At 37.8% G+C, this 17382-nt stretch overlaps 1 protein-coding gene across 3 annotated transcripts in view; it reads right to left on the bottom strand.

The window, feature by feature from the left end:
* Window positions 1–17382, bottom strand: part of furinb (furin (paired basic amino acid cleaving enzyme) b) — a 38420-nt gene that overhangs the window by 12972 nt on the left and 8066 nt on the right. For all 3 annotated transcript variants that reach the window (XM_061283439.1, XM_061283440.1, XM_061283441.1), the window contains 5 exons: window positions 10693–10791; window positions 8102–8197; window positions 7463–7591; window positions 7301–7377; window positions 1897–1985 (listed from right to left, as the gene is read on the bottom strand). In XM_061283439.1, the coding sequence (XP_061139423.1) occupies window positions 1897–1985; window positions 7301–7377; window positions 7463–7591; window positions 8102–8197; window positions 10693–10791 (490 nt within the window). The remainder of the gene's footprint in view (window positions 1–1896; window positions 1986–7300; window positions 7378–7462; window positions 7592–8101; window positions 8198–10692; window positions 10792–17382) is intronic.

Raw genomic sequence — 17382 nt, 5'->3', positions numbered from 1 at the left:
CAGCTCACGTTAGGTCAGCAGTTAAATATGGGAGGCAAGAGAACAGCAGAATAAATTGCAGCCTTTGAATGTTTAAAACTAAGGGGAAAAACATGGAAGACAAGCACAGGAAACGTCTCATGAGTGACAACAGGAACAAACAAGTGGGAAGAAAAGAGAAATACAGATTTCTTTTAAAGCTTGTACATCTGACGAACACCCATCTAAAAAATAGGATAAGAGAGCCTGCAATAGAATGGTGTGTCCAGAGGGTAGAACCAAAATGAAATATTTAATCACACCTAAGCACAGCACTGCCTCGGCGTTTGATGTGAGCAGCCTCAGATCAGTCCCGTGGACATTAATGGCAGTAGAGAGGTGTGAAATGAACCACCTTCAAATGAAGTCTATTACTGGGACTACACCCGCGGACCTGAGACATGACAGACATCCACATTAAGACTTCAATAATCGATTCAGGACAACCCGTTGAGTCTCTCCGGCAGGGCTGCACACAGATTAAGTCGGATCGCTGTAGGAGGAGATTTTGCTTACAAAGGTTTCAATGCCAAATCGCAAATAGTGACACAAAGAAATGATGTTTACTCTGTCATCATTATGTACACACTGTGTTGCAGCAGTAGACATAATCACTGTTGTTACAATTCTCTTTTACTTCCTACAGCTCAGCGACACTGCTGGTGTGAGTACTCAGAAGCGTGACCAGGTCAGAAGTAGTGTGCTACCGCAAATGAATGAGTGTGCGTGGAAGAGAGATGCATGAGCAAATGTTAATTGAGCCAACTAATGTCAACTGGAGTGTTTAAACGCTTATCAGTTTATCATTACTCAGCAAGGATACAACCAATAAAGCGTCGTTCTTTGTACTCGTGAACATACAGAACAACACAACACAGCCGCTCTTTAGCAAGCACTAAGGACGTGAACAAATTCACAGAGGATGAATTATTGAAAAGCACGGCCAATATGTTGCTCAGTCGAGAGACAAATGTTAATGAAGACAAAGAAGGAGAGTTATGAGGAACATCTGGAATGGGGCTAATTCAAATTCCTCAGGGCCTGCATGTACCATCAGGCTGGCTTCTATCATCATGCAATTTAACAGATCATCTGATGCCAAAACCTACAACATTTTTCCTCCAGTTCATTGCGAGACTTTATCAGAAGCATCTAAAAAAAACAAATAAAACATTTTGGATACAATTCCAAAGTCAAACACCACAAAATTGAAATTGGAGCTCAACCAAAATGTTCTGGAAAAATACACTTCCAGGGTCAAATCATCAGAACTTTTATATAATGTATTTTTTTATAACTATTTATATTTATGTATTTATACTCTGTACAATACCCATCTCTTCATGCATCCATTTTTTTACTGCTTGTCCTGTTCTGTTGAACAGACCTTGGTTGGAGGCAGGTTACAACCTGAATTGGTTTCCAGACAATTGCAAGGGAGACTGACAAACACTCACACTCATGTTCATACCTTTGGGAAATTTAGCATCTTGTATTTACCCAACTTGCATGTTTTTGGAATGTGGGTACATGATGGTGAAAGCATTTTTATCTGGCGCATTTCACAACAGCTGCAAGTGTAAGAAAGCCCTTTACATATAAAGGTACAGTGAAAACAGTACATTATAACACAGTAGCATGTGGGCATAATAAGCGTCGAAAGTGTAATAATAAATAATAAATAGAATAAATAGAATAAATCCAATAAATACAAAAATAAGACACAATAAGAATATCTTAATCACAGTATAATCAGTCTGATAATTCTTGTGTTTATTATCATATATTTTTTTTATTCAGACTTTGTGTGAGCACATTTAAAAGAAAACAAGATAAATAAAAAATATCTATATATCCTCATTAATACGGTGCACTCACCTCCAATCTTAGCATTATAGGCCACACCCACGCCACACACACCATTGTTAGCTGCAGCTGCCACCTCTCCTGCACATCGAGTTCCATGTCTTTGAAGAAAGCACAAATGAAGGTCTATGAAAAACAATTCATCCAGCCATCCATTATCTGACACCAACATAATATTTACAATTGAGGGCTGACCAATTAAAGTCTGTTAGCCCTGAATCGAGATCATTTGCAGGTTACCAGCATAGTTAGTGCCCCCAAAATGTTATTTATCAATGAGAAAACTAGGTGCTGCAGTTTCCTCTTTGCAGAGAGATGATATATACTTCAGAGCCAACTGCCTCAGTGCGTGTCTGAGTTGCAGACTCTACTGTATTTTCTTTGCTCGCACGTTGCTTGCTGTGCCATGGGCTTTTGTGCTGCAGGTGACAAGGCTGCAGACCAACATTTCCACTGTTCTCTATTGATTTGCAAACTTAAGTCGTGTGCAGCATAAAATGAGATCACAAAAACCACATAATTCATCTTAGTCCTCAGAGATGCTGATTAATAAATGTATTAAAGTGTGAAGCTCACTGTAGACATTGTTTTCTAATCAAACTTGGTAACAAAACATTAGAGGATGAAAAAAAAAGCTGACGTTACCGTAGGCCAGCTCTGGGGCAAACTTGAAATCTGACTGTTTAAAGAAACCGTCCCATTTCTCAATAAAATGAAACCTCTACTAACAAGCGTTTACATACTTATGAACATTTTGAGATACGAATCGGAGCCTCAAGACTTTTTTGCCTCTTCTCATCAACCAAATTCGACTTCTGAACCCGTGAGTGGCTCTCTCAGAGCGTGTCTGGTGAGATTGTGACGTGTGTGTGTGTTTATGTCATTTACCCATTTTCATATTGTCTTTACCCTTCGCTTGGTCACTTCCTGTGTTTCTATGTGCACGTTAGCATGTTGACAAGTTCATTGGTAGTTTATCTGGAATCTTTGGAGTCAATCATGACTTCTAAGAGGGCTAGTGCAAAAAGCGGCGAGGGGATTCAGAAGAGCAACGTAGAAATTAAGCATATGGTACATGTCTACCCCCCATCACACCCCCCGTCTCTCAAGCGTCTACTCCTATAGCAAGTTGTAACTACTTTCAAGGTAAAGCACTTAAACATGAATCTTCCATTTGACATTAATTCTTATGGGAAAAATGGCTTTTACTCCATTTCATATTTAAGAACTTTTTGACCTACGAACGCGATCACGAAACAAATTAAATTAGTAAGTAGAGGTTTCACAGTAAATTCTGAAGGCCCAGGGCAGATTAAATTGAAATGGCAGCACATTGAGGTCAAATCTGAAGTGAGAGGTGACACTGACAGACATAGACCCATCTCTTTACCTTGACAGCCACACCTCTGAACTAATCTATTTGATCATTGCAGATTAATCATTCATTTAGTAATTTATTAATGCGAGTGCTGAGTTTTAGAGGGCACATAATCAATGATGAAAAATGCAGCAACCTATCACAAATCTATACTCCCCTATCAGTGATACATGCTAATGAAGTCTGTAAGATATAATTATGAAACCTTGGCACATTGACCGTTACAATGCCGTACACACAATAATTCCCTTGCATCTATCGTCTATACCTAACGTTATTGGCTGACACTTTCAGCTATAAAATACAGATGAACAAATGTCTCTCATTTTAAAATTCAGTCCTCTTCATTAAAAGGTTTTAATATGTGATAGAGGAGGCTTGCTGTCTCTGGGGACTTACTATCTCAACAGTATCAAAATGAAGCTCATTACAGCCACAGTGCTGCTATGGCAGAGCAAAGAACAAAACAAAACTCTTTTTGATCCAAAGTCACTTCACAGGGTCAGAGCACAGCAACGCCTGATTAAGCACTGGAACACAGTGATGTATCACCATCATGTTATTCCCACTCCATCACATTTCCAACTCAGCCAGGGCCTGATCTACTAGATTTTTGCGCAGGAAGAATTGAACTTTTCTGCTTTTGAAAAAAAAAAAAAAGTAAAATAAAATGCCATAAACAAAAATGATGACATATTGCTTATTCAGCAATTCAATTTTGGAGATTCTGATCATCCTAAGGGCTTTTTTGGAGGCAGTCACAGTCGAGTCATGCCATATCATATACAATAAAAATCCTTTTAACTCCAGACTTTTTCATTTCTGGGTCATTTCAATGCACTGAGAAAAGTGGTACTGGCCTGTCCTAGAACCATTTTCTGGGTGAGTTGTCCCAAGTTTTAAATGAAATATTACACAAGTTGGACACATGTACTCTGTTCGAGGTTAATCAATCAAACCATGGCTTTTATAATGTTTATAACTCACTTTTACACTTGTAAAATTCCCAGGCAATCAGTGCATCTATATATAAATAAATATATATAAATATATGTATATGTATATACTGCTCTTATGATATATTAATGTAAAGCAATTAATGGTGACTTGACGCTTCCTTCATTAACTACATACTGTACGTAATCAAGGGGCAAATTGAGACTTATTATGCAGGTAACAGCATGAGCAAAGAGTAAGTTTCCTCTTCAGACACCATAGTGGAACATTAAGCAGTAAAAACAGTTCATTTTAGTTCAACTTTTTTTATAGCACTAATTCAGTTGATGCATTTTTGTTACTCAGATTATCTCTCACAGAAGTGATCTGAAAACTTGAACCTAAAACTTTAAATGGAAATACAGTCCACAACACAAAATCAAGAATCCAATCAAGGAAAAACTGGCCGGTATGGGTGTTTGTCCTTGACTTGGATATCTGACAGTGTTTTTCTTTTAATTTAATGTTTTGATTGATTTTTTTGACTTATTTATGATGTTAAGACAAGAAAAAGGAAATATGACGGTAGGAAAACGGAACAGCAAGGTCAGGTTTGCTTTACATTTTAGATGTCCATTAAATAATAATTTCCTTAACAGTCGGGCAACTGAACTGCAATGTTACCTAAAACATCAACTGTACAGTGCGTTTAAAGTTTCTGATGGTGCAAGTTTGACCCCTCAATAGAATGATAGCAATTTATTATAGTTTTGTATGATTTCTTATGCCGACTAGTATACAACACTTAGACTGTACTTTGTTAATATTTCTACTTCTACTTGTTGAATGTTACCAAAGTACACAATTCAATGACTAAAGTGCAATGTAAATGTTATATCACCCAACCATCAATTTCAGTGAAGATGGAACGTTCTGTAGAATGTAAATTAAAAAATAAAATAAACAAATCTGCAAATCTGTTGCAACTTGTATTCAATTTTGTTTTATACTGAGAACCGATTAGTTCCAGTGGGTGAAACTGAAATGATACCATTTACTGTGTAACGAGAGCAGTCAAATGCTGGTGGAGCAGCACAGCCACAAGTATACCCTTGCCTGTGTTGGGTTTTGACTGTGAGTAGGAAGCGAGAAAGCATGACCAAATGTGCCTCTCAGCATGGCCATGCTTGGCTTAATTGTAGGGATGTGTCTCTTGGCATCACTTTTGATTTCAATCTGTTTCTATGGGGTGTCTCGTTAATGGTCCAACCCAATAGTTTCTGCTGTTCTGTTTCTGCAAGAACCCAGCCTTCAGTGTATCCTGTCTCCATTCCACTAATATCTGTCCAAACTGCCAACTCATGAAGCAGAGAGCCTGACATGCTAATTATAAACAAGGGAAACAACCTTTGTGTCAGCGTTTTAATCAAAATGGCAGCCTGAAAACCCTCCTTACTCCCTCTTGCCTATGAATTATCTCATAAAATTTGATTGCGAGGGAGATATTGAAATTACTCACATGCTGTACTATATGTTCAGGTTACTCTAAATCACTGCAGACTTTATTTATTTCATTGATCTCACTGGTAACACATAGTAGGTGCACTTTAACTGACTCGGTAATAGAGTATGTGAGTGAAAGTGTCTGATTTTAAAAGGGTGCATGTGCATCTTTTCAATGGTGATGCTTTGGCTCCTTATTGGAACTGAATCAGAGGCGGTGAGTAATCCCCTGCAGTGGTGCTTTGTTCTGTCACAGGATATTATTAATGTACTTTTAAATAAACACATTTTTTTGGACAGGAAACAACATTTCTTATCACAATTACAGTCACAAAAGAATAAAAAACACACTACATTTAAAAGGTAAAAACATAAAGTGGCAAGTACCATGCCTGAAAGAGAAAATGCACAGCAGCAAAGAAAGCTGCAGTCTTTGAAGAAAACTGACAGATTTAGAACAAGATTTGAAAAGACATGTAGCCTTTCATGTACCCCATGGGGTTTAGACTACGGCCCACTTGTTGCCATGGGCACACCCACGCGCGTTGAAAAGTGTTGAAAAATTAACACACATTTTTCTAAAATCAAATTTGTTTGATTTTCATTATTCTAGTATTTATTTTTGTGTTAAGAAAGTGTGTTCTTCATCAAAAGAAACATTTATAAAATAAAAAAAATGGTGTCATTTTGCTTGATTGATGATAATCTAATCTGTGACAGACAAGCAAGCTGCAAAGTACAGTATTGCCAAAAGTGTTCACTCAACTGCCTTGACACACAAATGACCGGAAATGACATCCCATTCTTAATCCAAAGGGTTCGTACTGAACCGTTCATTGTGATGTTGGTCCACCTTTTGCAGCTATAACAGCTTCAACTCTTCTGGGAGGGCTATCTAAAAGATTTAGCAGTGCATCTTGTCCATTCTCCCAGAATTGCATTTATGAGATTAGGCACCGATGCCGGGCAAGAAGACCCGCTCTAATTCATACTGAACACGCCGAAGCATTCGTCACACCACCAGATTTTGGACAATTCCACTCTCGTAACTTTCCTCTTTCGACATGACATTGCTCCAATGCATAAAGCAAGGTCTGGTGGGGGCCTGCACAGAATCTCAACCTCAACCCTTAGGATGAAGCAGAGCGCTGACTGAGAGGCAGGCCTTCTCATGCAACATCAGTGTATGAATCACACTAGGACTGAGGCATCGCAAAACTACATTACAAGAAAGAGTGAGCTTGAGATTTAGGCTATATTCCTTGATGGAACTTTATGCTCAACATTGAAGCATGGTAAATATTTATGAATGTAATCAAAGGCTTGAGGGGCAACCTAAGGCAGGTGAAAGGTTTTGAACAAATCAGCGCCAAAATGGCTGCGAGGCTTTTGTGTGGAAGACAAGGAAATTGGTATTTTCTAGACTTGAGTATAGGCCAAGCAGCACCTTCAAAGTTGATTGTAGCGAAGTGCATACATATTATCAAGGTAAATCGTGCTATTTCTTAGCCTTTTTTGAATGCACTTCTTTGCTTTCCTCATTTAGGGGTAGTTAAAAGTAATACCTTGGCAAATTGATGAATTCACTGCATACCTTACCTGTTCTCATTACGCTGAGTGTATCTTGGTTGTGGGTCAGCATCTCCATCATTGACATCATAACTGGCCTCCGGATCCTAAAAGACCAAGAACCAAGGTTATAACTCGCAGCATGTTTCAAGGAGGTTCTTAATAATGCAAAGTCTTAATAAGTTCACTAACATAATTGTTGATGAGATCTGGGTGGTCTTTCTCAATGCCGTCATCCAGGATAGTCACCACAATACCTTTTCCAGTGTAGCCGTGAGCCCAAGCTACTTTGGTATTTAAGTCTTGATGAGTCAGAGTGGACTGAAGACATATGGTTATTGGACAAGTCAACAGCATGTGAGACACAGGAATCTTCTCAACAAGCCGTACCCCTCTGGTAAACTAAAATCCAGTTGATTGTCGATTTACATGTATTCCCAGTAGTGTTAAAACGTATTTCATGATTCATGGTTTCACAAGAGAGCAAGTAAATTACCTTTTCACACAGGTAGCTATAAATAGTTTACCTATAATAAATCAAATCATTTAAAAACTGCATTTATGTTTACTTAGGTTATAATTTTATACTACTACTGCTGCTACTACTACTACTACTACTACTACTAATAATAATAATAGAAATAATAATAGAATTCAGAATAATAGTGTAGAATAATAGCGTCGAAAACCAAACCTGAAGACAAATTAGACTACTACTACTACTACTACTACTACTAATAATAATAGTGATAATAATAGAATTCAGAATAATAGTGTAGAATAATAATGTTGAAAACCAAATCTGAAGACAAATTAGAGATCATTACACACCAGGTACCACTGCTTGGAAAAATCAGGGTCGGTTGGTTCCTCAAAGACTTCCCTCCTCTTCCTCCTTTTCACCACTTGCTGCTCTGCCCATAGAACCTGAGGTGTGCAAACATACACAAGCACAGACACTCATCGTTTTGGCATTGTTGGACTTTAATGTCATAGGATATTGCAAAAGCCACCAAACCTAAGCTCTAGTTGTGTACAAAGAGCCTAGCTACAAGTAACAAGAGACAGATTTCGCACACTGCTGGTGAGCATGTTTCGTGTGACTTAATAAGATTGCAATCTTTTATTACAATCCAAGTAGCAAGTGTTTGAATTTTTTCTACCCCAAGTCTAAGCAGGGGTTTCAAACTTAAAACCCGGGGGCCATTTGCAGCCTGCTGGATGATATTTTGCGGCCCCCTATTCGATATCTATTATTTTGTGGAATACTTGATGCAAACAAGTTGAGTTTGAGACCACTGACCTAACCGAATGTTTGGACAGTAGGCAAAAGGTGTAAAAAGGGCTGCAAAGACATACTGTGGATATGGAAGCCAAGCGATAAATGTTGAACTCTTTCATACAAACTAGATTTGCAATCCCTCCTGTCATTCTAAGTATAAGTAGCGCTTCAGACAAGCAGCAAGTTCTCTTGGGAAAACTGAGCTGCTTGTATAAGGCAAAATTGTAGGCGAGGAGGGCAGGAGATGTGCTTCGTTATTCTTATGGTAATTATTTTGCACTCAAAAGTCCAGACAGCTTGGTTTGCATTTTTAAAAGAGAGTTTTGCGCTTTAGGTTGAACCACTTTGATGGTTTTGAAGAGCACTGTGAAAGGAAAATGAAGATAGTAGGGATGGGATGCAAAGTGTTAGTGGTAGAGGCAAAAAGCATATTACTGTGTTTCAGAAAAGAAATCAATCAAGCTGATAATTTTGGGGATGACAGCAACCAAGTGTGTGACTATTGGCTGTACAGGTACTTGTAAATGTTATGAATCCAGATGTTAGATTTTGAAAGGGGAAATGAATTTTCTTCACAAAGTTTCTTCTCTCTACTGACTCTCTTTGTGTCGTGGTAATATTCTTTCATTTAATTCTTTAATTCTTTGATTTCTTGTTTCATGGTAACCTTGTCCTACACAATGAGCTGTCTAGATGGAAATGTTTTCAATATATCAGCGGTGGTGGTTCAATCATACAGTAGTGGTGATGCAACTCAAACTTGGCTTAAAGAACGAGGGCATCAATGTTGTTTCAGTGACAAATCAATATTTAATTTCCTTATTTACCCGTAACGGACATCTTGGCACCAGCTACCACAGGGCACAGTTTAAAGTTGTGTTGGCAAAATTAAACACAAACAAGCACATGTTCTGTCTTTTAATATTTTTGTCAGATGGAATTTTATTGAAAATATTTGATTGGCATCAGCTCCTTGCTGTGGCTGGTATAAAAATTAATTCAAGCATTCGTAAGTACATCTTGGGAAAAAAATCCATGACAGTGGCTGCCTGGCAACACAGTGAACGCCCGCCAGCACGGCACTATGTTCATACCATTTTAATCAAAGAAAGGATAAAAAATGATTGCTTTTTTTTTTTTAACCAAATCAAATTAGTGGTGGAACATGGTTTTATAAAAAAAAAATATATATATATATAACAAAAATTGTTAACAAAAATCCATATGCTGAGCTTGTTAGTGATAAATGGACTGTCATGACGAACTGGATTTTTTAACCTAATATACATGTTTTAGAATGTGGGAGAAGGCCAGAGTACCGGGAGAAAAAAACAATGCAAGCCCCACACAGAAAGGCTTCACCCATTCAAATTCAGAACATTTGACCGTCAGCATAAAGTAAAACGTCAAGAGTAAAAATACATTGATGGGCTTTTGCATTTTCTAGGCCTCTGAGCCAGTGTGTTCTCAGTGCTGTCAATCATCACTACTAATTAAGTTTTCGGGGTCGTTCGATATGAGCACGGATTCTACAACAAAGTTTCTTAGAGCGTTGCAGTTACAAAAAAATTCATCTAAGTCAGCTGCATTTACACCGAAGCCCGGATTGTTGTTGCTGAGTCAGGAGACAGAGACATTGTCCGAGAGTATGGCTTTTCAGCTCGTGCTCAGTCTTAAAGTAATTACATTTTTTTTACAGCCTTGGCTGTTTGATGGTTTTAGACGAAAAACAAATCAAACATACTGTAAGTTGCATGGTTGTCTTTCGTCAAACGTACCAGCCAAGTCTTGAAATAGAAGTGAATCTAGTCGAGGCTTTCATCAAACATCCTCAATGATTTTAGTGCTAGCTTTCATACAACTGAAATGCAGAATATTCTGGGAATGACTATAACTTTCCCTTCTTGTGGCTAATGCTACATTTAATTTTGGTGAAGGTTTCCCATGTTAAGATGTTATACTAAACCCATTTGGATAACAATTATATGAAAAATTAATTTCAAAATGAGGAGAGGATATAAGCTTTAGTGGGACTTGCCAAAACAGATTAAAATGAGCTGTCCTTCACATCAACATCAGTTTCTTCTAATGATTCACATGCTAATTGATTTTAGGCCTCAGTAATTAGAAAAAGTCTTACTTGTGCATCTTGTTGCAGTCTGATGTGCAGCCCCGTGTGTCTAGAAAAAGCTCGCTTCTCCACAGCATGATGTCTGAAGTGATAATAATCTCCAAAAACCTACAGAAATACAGAAATGTCAACAGTAAATATGTTTACAGTTTGTTTAAAGGTTGGTAATTGGTAACTGTGTTGTGATGGAAAGTAGGCAAGTAGAGCATTTAGCGTCCATCAGCGAGTATCGTAGCAAAGAAGTAGCACATTTGTCCATGACCTGGATGACTGGCCTAATGAAAAATGTTCTTTTATATCAGTTTATACGTATAAGTTTATAACATTACATTACATTTTGTCACTCGCACTGATGTATGCCTTGGTGGTGGTCGGACTGGCAGCCAAGCAACATCCATCCATCCATCCATCCATCCATCCATCCATCCATCCATCCATCCATCCATCCATCCATCCATCCATCCATCCATCCATCCATCCATCCATCCATCGATACATGAAAAGAAATTGTGTGCATTAATGCACAAAAATTTAACAACAAAGGAAAAGTAAAGAAAAGTCTTCATTGAGGAAATATTGCAATATGTACTGAGGTGCCACTGGGGAGTGACTCACCTTCCCTGCCTCGTGAAGCAGAAAAGGAGAAGCAGAAAGGCAAAGAAGAAGGGAGGGAAGAGTGGAGTGAGATGCAAGATTTGACAAGCACACCAAGAAGAATGGATGTGTTTGAAGAGAAAGAAGAGAGAGAGAAGACAACAGGATGAAAGCCCTCTCTGGGCTGCCGGCTGACTGACCAGACTGGAGGCATGAAGCCTCGTCTGGAAGGATTGAGAAAGTTGCCAGCTGTCCAGTTTGATTTAAATCTAAAAATTACGACGGGACAACAAATCCGATGAGAGTAAATCACCCTTATTACTTTGCAATGTAACAAGTCATAATTTTCTTTCAAAGTGCATACAAATCTACATGGCAGGCCCATTGAATTCCACCATTTCCAAATAGAAAGCTGTGTGAAAAAGCTCTAATGATGCAAACTAAAATGCCAACATAAAATACACATTGCTGATTCAAACAATTGTAATGAATTTAAATCCAGCCACTTGTCACCAATGGTGTCTATCAAAATACTGCATCCTCTCTGTTTTAATGTGTAAATGAAACTTTTACACCAAACAAATTTGAATGACAACAGCTGCATGACTATGTGATGAAGTTTAGTGTGTTCATGCAACAATTGTAAATGGAGATGATAGATTCAAACCACTGCCTTTCAAACGTACCTTTATATAATACACAACACCACCAGCACAGCATACTGTAGGCTGCATATACTACATATATAGAGCATACTGAGCTTTATCTTCCAAAGTACACTATCAATGTTTGCCTAAAGCTATCATTACAAACACTGGACAGTTTTGAAAAATTCTCTTTTTACAAAGTCCAAGGCTGAAATAAAAGCCCTCACTAGTTGGTTAAAGATTTACATGGGCTACCTCCTTGAGTCTTAAAATAATGAAGAAAGACATAAAAGGAAACCACCTAATGAATAATGCAAGACATAGGTGTGACCCATGAAATTAATGGGATCAACATCACCATTAATAACGACAAGGCAGCAGAGTGACTTGTGCTGCACTAAGGCGGTGCTTCTGTGGAACAAACCTGTTTCTAATACTTGCAGTGCCAAGGTATTTTATACATTAGACCAAGACTCTATGGTTCCTAATAAACAATGAGTTTGCATTCGAAGCTAACTGCACTCTTGACTACTCACTGAACAGTTTCGGAAGTTAATATTTTTCAAGTTCAGGGTTCTCACTTAAATTATTTCGCTCTCTTTCCACCCTGTCTACACCTTCATGCCTCAAGGTATAGTACAAACAAATGTGCTTTGAATCCTTAGTAAGTGCATGATCAACAGTGGCTGTTGCTGCGGTCCTGCCCCCTTTTCTTTTACTTCACTCAAGTGGCAGTGTATCTGAAACTAACCCTAACCCAAAGCCCTATAAATGTACACATGAAAATCCAGCAAGATGGGTGGATGGATGGATGGATGGATGGATGGATGGATGGATGGATGGATGGATGGATGGATTGAGGGACTGATGGACAGGTGGTGTAAAGTCAGGGTCAACTTCATGAGACAAGTGACATCATTAGCTGACTACTATAAAAAAAGCACCCAACCTTGACAGATGATGCAATGTTCCAACTGTTGTTTCACTGAAATGGAAATATTAGACACGATTATCGAACTGTCACCATCTCAATGGGCTTTTATTTGCTGCCATTTGTTATAGGGCATTTACACAAAACACACACATAGTAAGTAAAGTAAAAGAAAAAATATGACAGATTTGGATGGCCACACGCACACACGCGCGCACATACACACGCACACACACACACACACACACACACAATTTGCAATCGACCCAGTTGCTATCTTTAGGCAAATTACAGCTGAAAGGCCTGGTTTGTACTTGGGGGAAGAAGCTCATTTTACTAGTCTAAAACCAAAGGTAATTGGGTATTTTCAAATGAGAGGTAATTATTTGTTTACATCCTAGCTCTAACTGCAGCCTCCTTGCCTCGACTGAATTCATAAGGAGAATTGCCTTGGGAAAAGCTAAGCTGTGGAAAGCCTCAAACAATTATGTGGGCGCATTGCAAAGATTTTATGTGAAAATATATCACAAGCATAATAGAGACACACATCAAGTAAATAAGCTGGTCACTGGGCCACTAGTCGAATTTACCTCATGTTTTTTCTTGGGGTTTTTAATTCAAGTCTGTTAAGTATGCATGTTAGCGTCCTCATTATTGGTTAAATGTTTATATCTGCCAATTTTCTGTATGTAAATAACATATATTTCTGTACATTTGAGTCTGAAGATGAAAAAATATATAATTCAGGTGTTTGGGAAACCCTGCAAAAAAACACTCTCAACCAAAATTAAATACTGCAAAGACATGGAATGTAAATTCTGTAATCACAAATGATAATGTAGTTTCTACCCTGATTAGTTTGAATAATACATAATAAAACAACTTGAAACAGACAAGAATATTACTGGATATTAATTACTGACAATGATGAAATTTGCTCACAGAAATCAGCCATTCCTTACATTTAAGGTAGAATTAACAGTTGTTTTAACAAAAGAAACCACCAAATGCCTTGGCACCCTACTCGCCACCCCTACTTTCAGAATTTAATCAATAAACATCTATTAAAGAACAGGTCGTGCATGATGAAGCTAAGCTTATGAAAAATTAAAGCACGTCAAATCTCGATGGAAAAATTAAAAGGAAAAAATTAGATCACATCATATTTTCAAAAAAAATCATGTCAAATCTCAGTGCACCATCCAGCAAAAAGTCTCTTGAGCTGAGACAGAAACAGAATCGTGGAATATCGTACCATCATTTCTTGAGAATAACACGTCCTTTTTTCTTTTGCAAACCTTCAGTAAATGTAATTTTCAAAATAATATTAGGGAACATGAGGGAATCATGTTTGAAAAATAATTCAGTAAGAATATTAAAAGATAAAAAAAAGTACGTCTTTTTTAGGCTTTTTAATGACCGTATAAAGAACATAAATTTACAGCAGATAAAGAAGTGTGCTTGGATCTACTTAAGACATGATGAAAAATATCCCACTGTGATGAGTGCATCTGACAAAGAGCATAAGCAATGACGCATAGAATTAGGCAAATCTAGGGCAATCTTTAGAATCTGTATTGCCATTGCAGAGTTGTTGTTTTTTTAATTTTTTTATTTTATTATTTTATTTCATGACGGTTGGTGCGAGAGTGATCAGTTGAAGCGGCTGCTGTCTGTTTGTCTGTCTGTTTGTTCCTGAACCATAAGACAGGAAATATTGTAGTTTGGGATTAGAACCGGGGCTCCCTTTAGTCTTTCAACCTCAATGCATCAAAAGAAAGTTGCACAATACCGTTTTGGGACGCTGACCCAAAGTGTATACCTCTAGACCACAGGTGTCAAACTCAAGGCTCGGGGATACAGCCCCCCACATAATTTTATGTGGCCCGCGAAGACAAATTGTGCATCGAATTCGTGTGCCATTACTAGAATTGCAAATTTTAATATCTTTTTTTTTTTTATATTTGACCAGTTTTTACTCCTATGATTTGAAAACAAGTTATTTGTCAGTTTGTTTTGCAGCTTCTACTGTATATAATATGAGGTGCTCATACATTTATTTGGGCTGACAGTCATAATGGCCCTCCGAAAGAAGCTATGACTACAATGCGGCCCGCAAAAAAAATGAGTTTGACACTCGTGCTCTAGACAGTGAGTAATTCATCCCTGACTCAAAACTCTTAAGTGTGGCTCCATCATGCAAAAAAGATGTATATCGATCCCCTGCATCTGCTACATATCAAGAGTGTGAGCTATTTGACTAGTAAATGCATAAAGGTCCAGACTGATACTTGTTTGTACAGAAGATGCTATAAGATCAGTGGTACTATCACTCAGAAGACTTTTAGCAAGATAACTTGATATCAATTCATCTATTTGTAGATACAAGACTGGAGGCAGGGATGACTGTGGGTGTATTGCAGCAATGGTGAAACACAGGAAGGAAATATGTTAAACAGGCTCATCTCCGTATTCTGACCTTCAAGGGCTTAGCTCAGAAAAATGGAGGCTGTCGGCACTTTTAAACATATAGCACAAAAAAGCAAACCTACTTAGAAAAAAAGTAGGACTTGTACCAACCACACCATTCTTTGTTGAGATTAATATCTGCATTAATACAATCCCTCCCTCCTGTTTGTTGTTTAGATGGTGTCCTACTGAATAACATCTTTGATGCTACTGTATTATTAAAAGGTGCAGCCTGCAATGTTCAAGCTGGTAGAACGTTGGAATGCAGCCTCATTTAGCTACGTCCCACCCTATCATGCCACTGGTCAAAGCAAAGGTACCACTGACTGTAAAATGATTGATAGTACAAATTGATAGCATGTTCACACACTGTAGGTGTTATTTTATTTCGTTTAACCCTTTTCTCAACACATTGCCGCGTCAAGTGCGTCAAAACAGAATGACTGAGACTGGTGCAAAGAATTCTCATGACAGCCTTCATAATAATGATAAATAATGCTTTGCTATTGTGCATTATGACTAGATCTCTCGGGACCTCTATTACATTCATGACAGATCAGCCGACAATTTGCATTACAGTCATGCAGCATTTATGGAGGATAGTTTTGTGCTACTTCTATCAATTTATTTTGATAGATACATCAAACAAAAAGCTATCAATACTTCATGTTTAATCTTGCAAGTACAAAGAATACTTTACAGTATAAAGTGGGTCTGCGTGCACTTAGAGCTCATGCAAACAACGATAACACACTGGCCTAAATTTTTCTCAAAAGCCAACAGTGCGCTTTATAGTCCGGTGCGACTTATATATGGACTAAATTCCTAAATCTAAACTGGCCCAAAGCATTGTGTCATGAAATCAATCATAAGTGGCCCGCTGAAGACTATGAATCATGAATCAAAACGACTATGGATCATTATTTTGTGATTATAAATTAATTTGTTGCATCTGAAGTTGAAAGAGAAATGATAAAATGGAGAATGATTTGATTTGGATTAAAAATCTGCCATGATGCATTAATGGTGCGCCTTATAGTCCGGTGCGCCTGATATAAGGACAAAGTTTTAAAATGGGCCATTCATTGAAGGTGCGCCTTATAGTCCGGTGCGCCTTATAGTCCGGAAAATACGGTATATATTTTTTTATTTAATTATCAAGCCAATTTTAAGACAACCTAAGATAAAATGCTTTTTCTAAATGACAATTTTATACATTAAGGAGAAAAAAATCAACCAACATTAATTCTTTACTTAAAAAAATAAAAATCCCCATTTACAAAGATAGCAATTGGTGTTACATATATTACTGGATAACTACCATGCCAATTCAGACAATATTCAGAGAAGCCCTGAGACATTTACATTTTAGATAAAGCTGCTCATGCAGCACTGCAGCTCGACTGTGCACTATAGATTCACAAGGTGAATGCAATTGGGACAAAAAATGTCAACGTACACTGCATTCATCCCTGACTCTGAGCAGCATTTGTTCCACACAGCATACATTCTCTACTGAAGCCGGGGATGTTCTGGCTTTTAAAAGTGTGTGTGTGCGTGCGCGCGTGTGTGTTTGTTTGTGTGTTGTGCATGCACGCAAGAGAGAGCATTGTGCAGTGGTTCTTAATCTGGGTTCAATTGAACACTGGCAGTTCAGTGAATGTGTCTCAAGGGTGCAGCAAACAGAAATATTTGGTTTTTCAACGCCATATACTGGAGTTGTGTGTGTAGAATGGAAAACCCAAAAGGGAAGCACATTTTGAAGCGAGCTCACAACAATGCCTCAGAGAGATGACACTTTGACCACAATAATGTGATTTTAACATGAATGAAAAAACACTCTTTCATTAAAAAGTTCTATGCAATCGCTATTCGTTCGATTATAGTGACAGAAGTTAGCACGCTTCCTCACGCCAAATGTGGAAAGGATAGGTACATATAGTCCGATGTTCACTGTTGCATGACACGTTTTAGAAATGCATTTTTGATTCTATAATGTATCTTTAAGAGATTTTTTTTTACAGAGTAAAAATTTTTTTTTCATAATACAACCCCCCA

Source organism: Syngnathus typhle, linkage group LG7 (assembly GCF_033458585.1).
Source record: "Syngnathus typhle isolate RoL2023-S1 ecotype Sweden linkage group LG7, RoL_Styp_1.0, whole genome shotgun sequence".
NCBI lineage: Eukaryota > Metazoa > Chordata > Actinopteri > Syngnathiformes > Syngnathidae > Syngnathus > Syngnathus typhle.
Note: the sequence above shows the minus strand (reverse complement) of the source record. Positions and strands in the feature narration are given on the sequence as shown.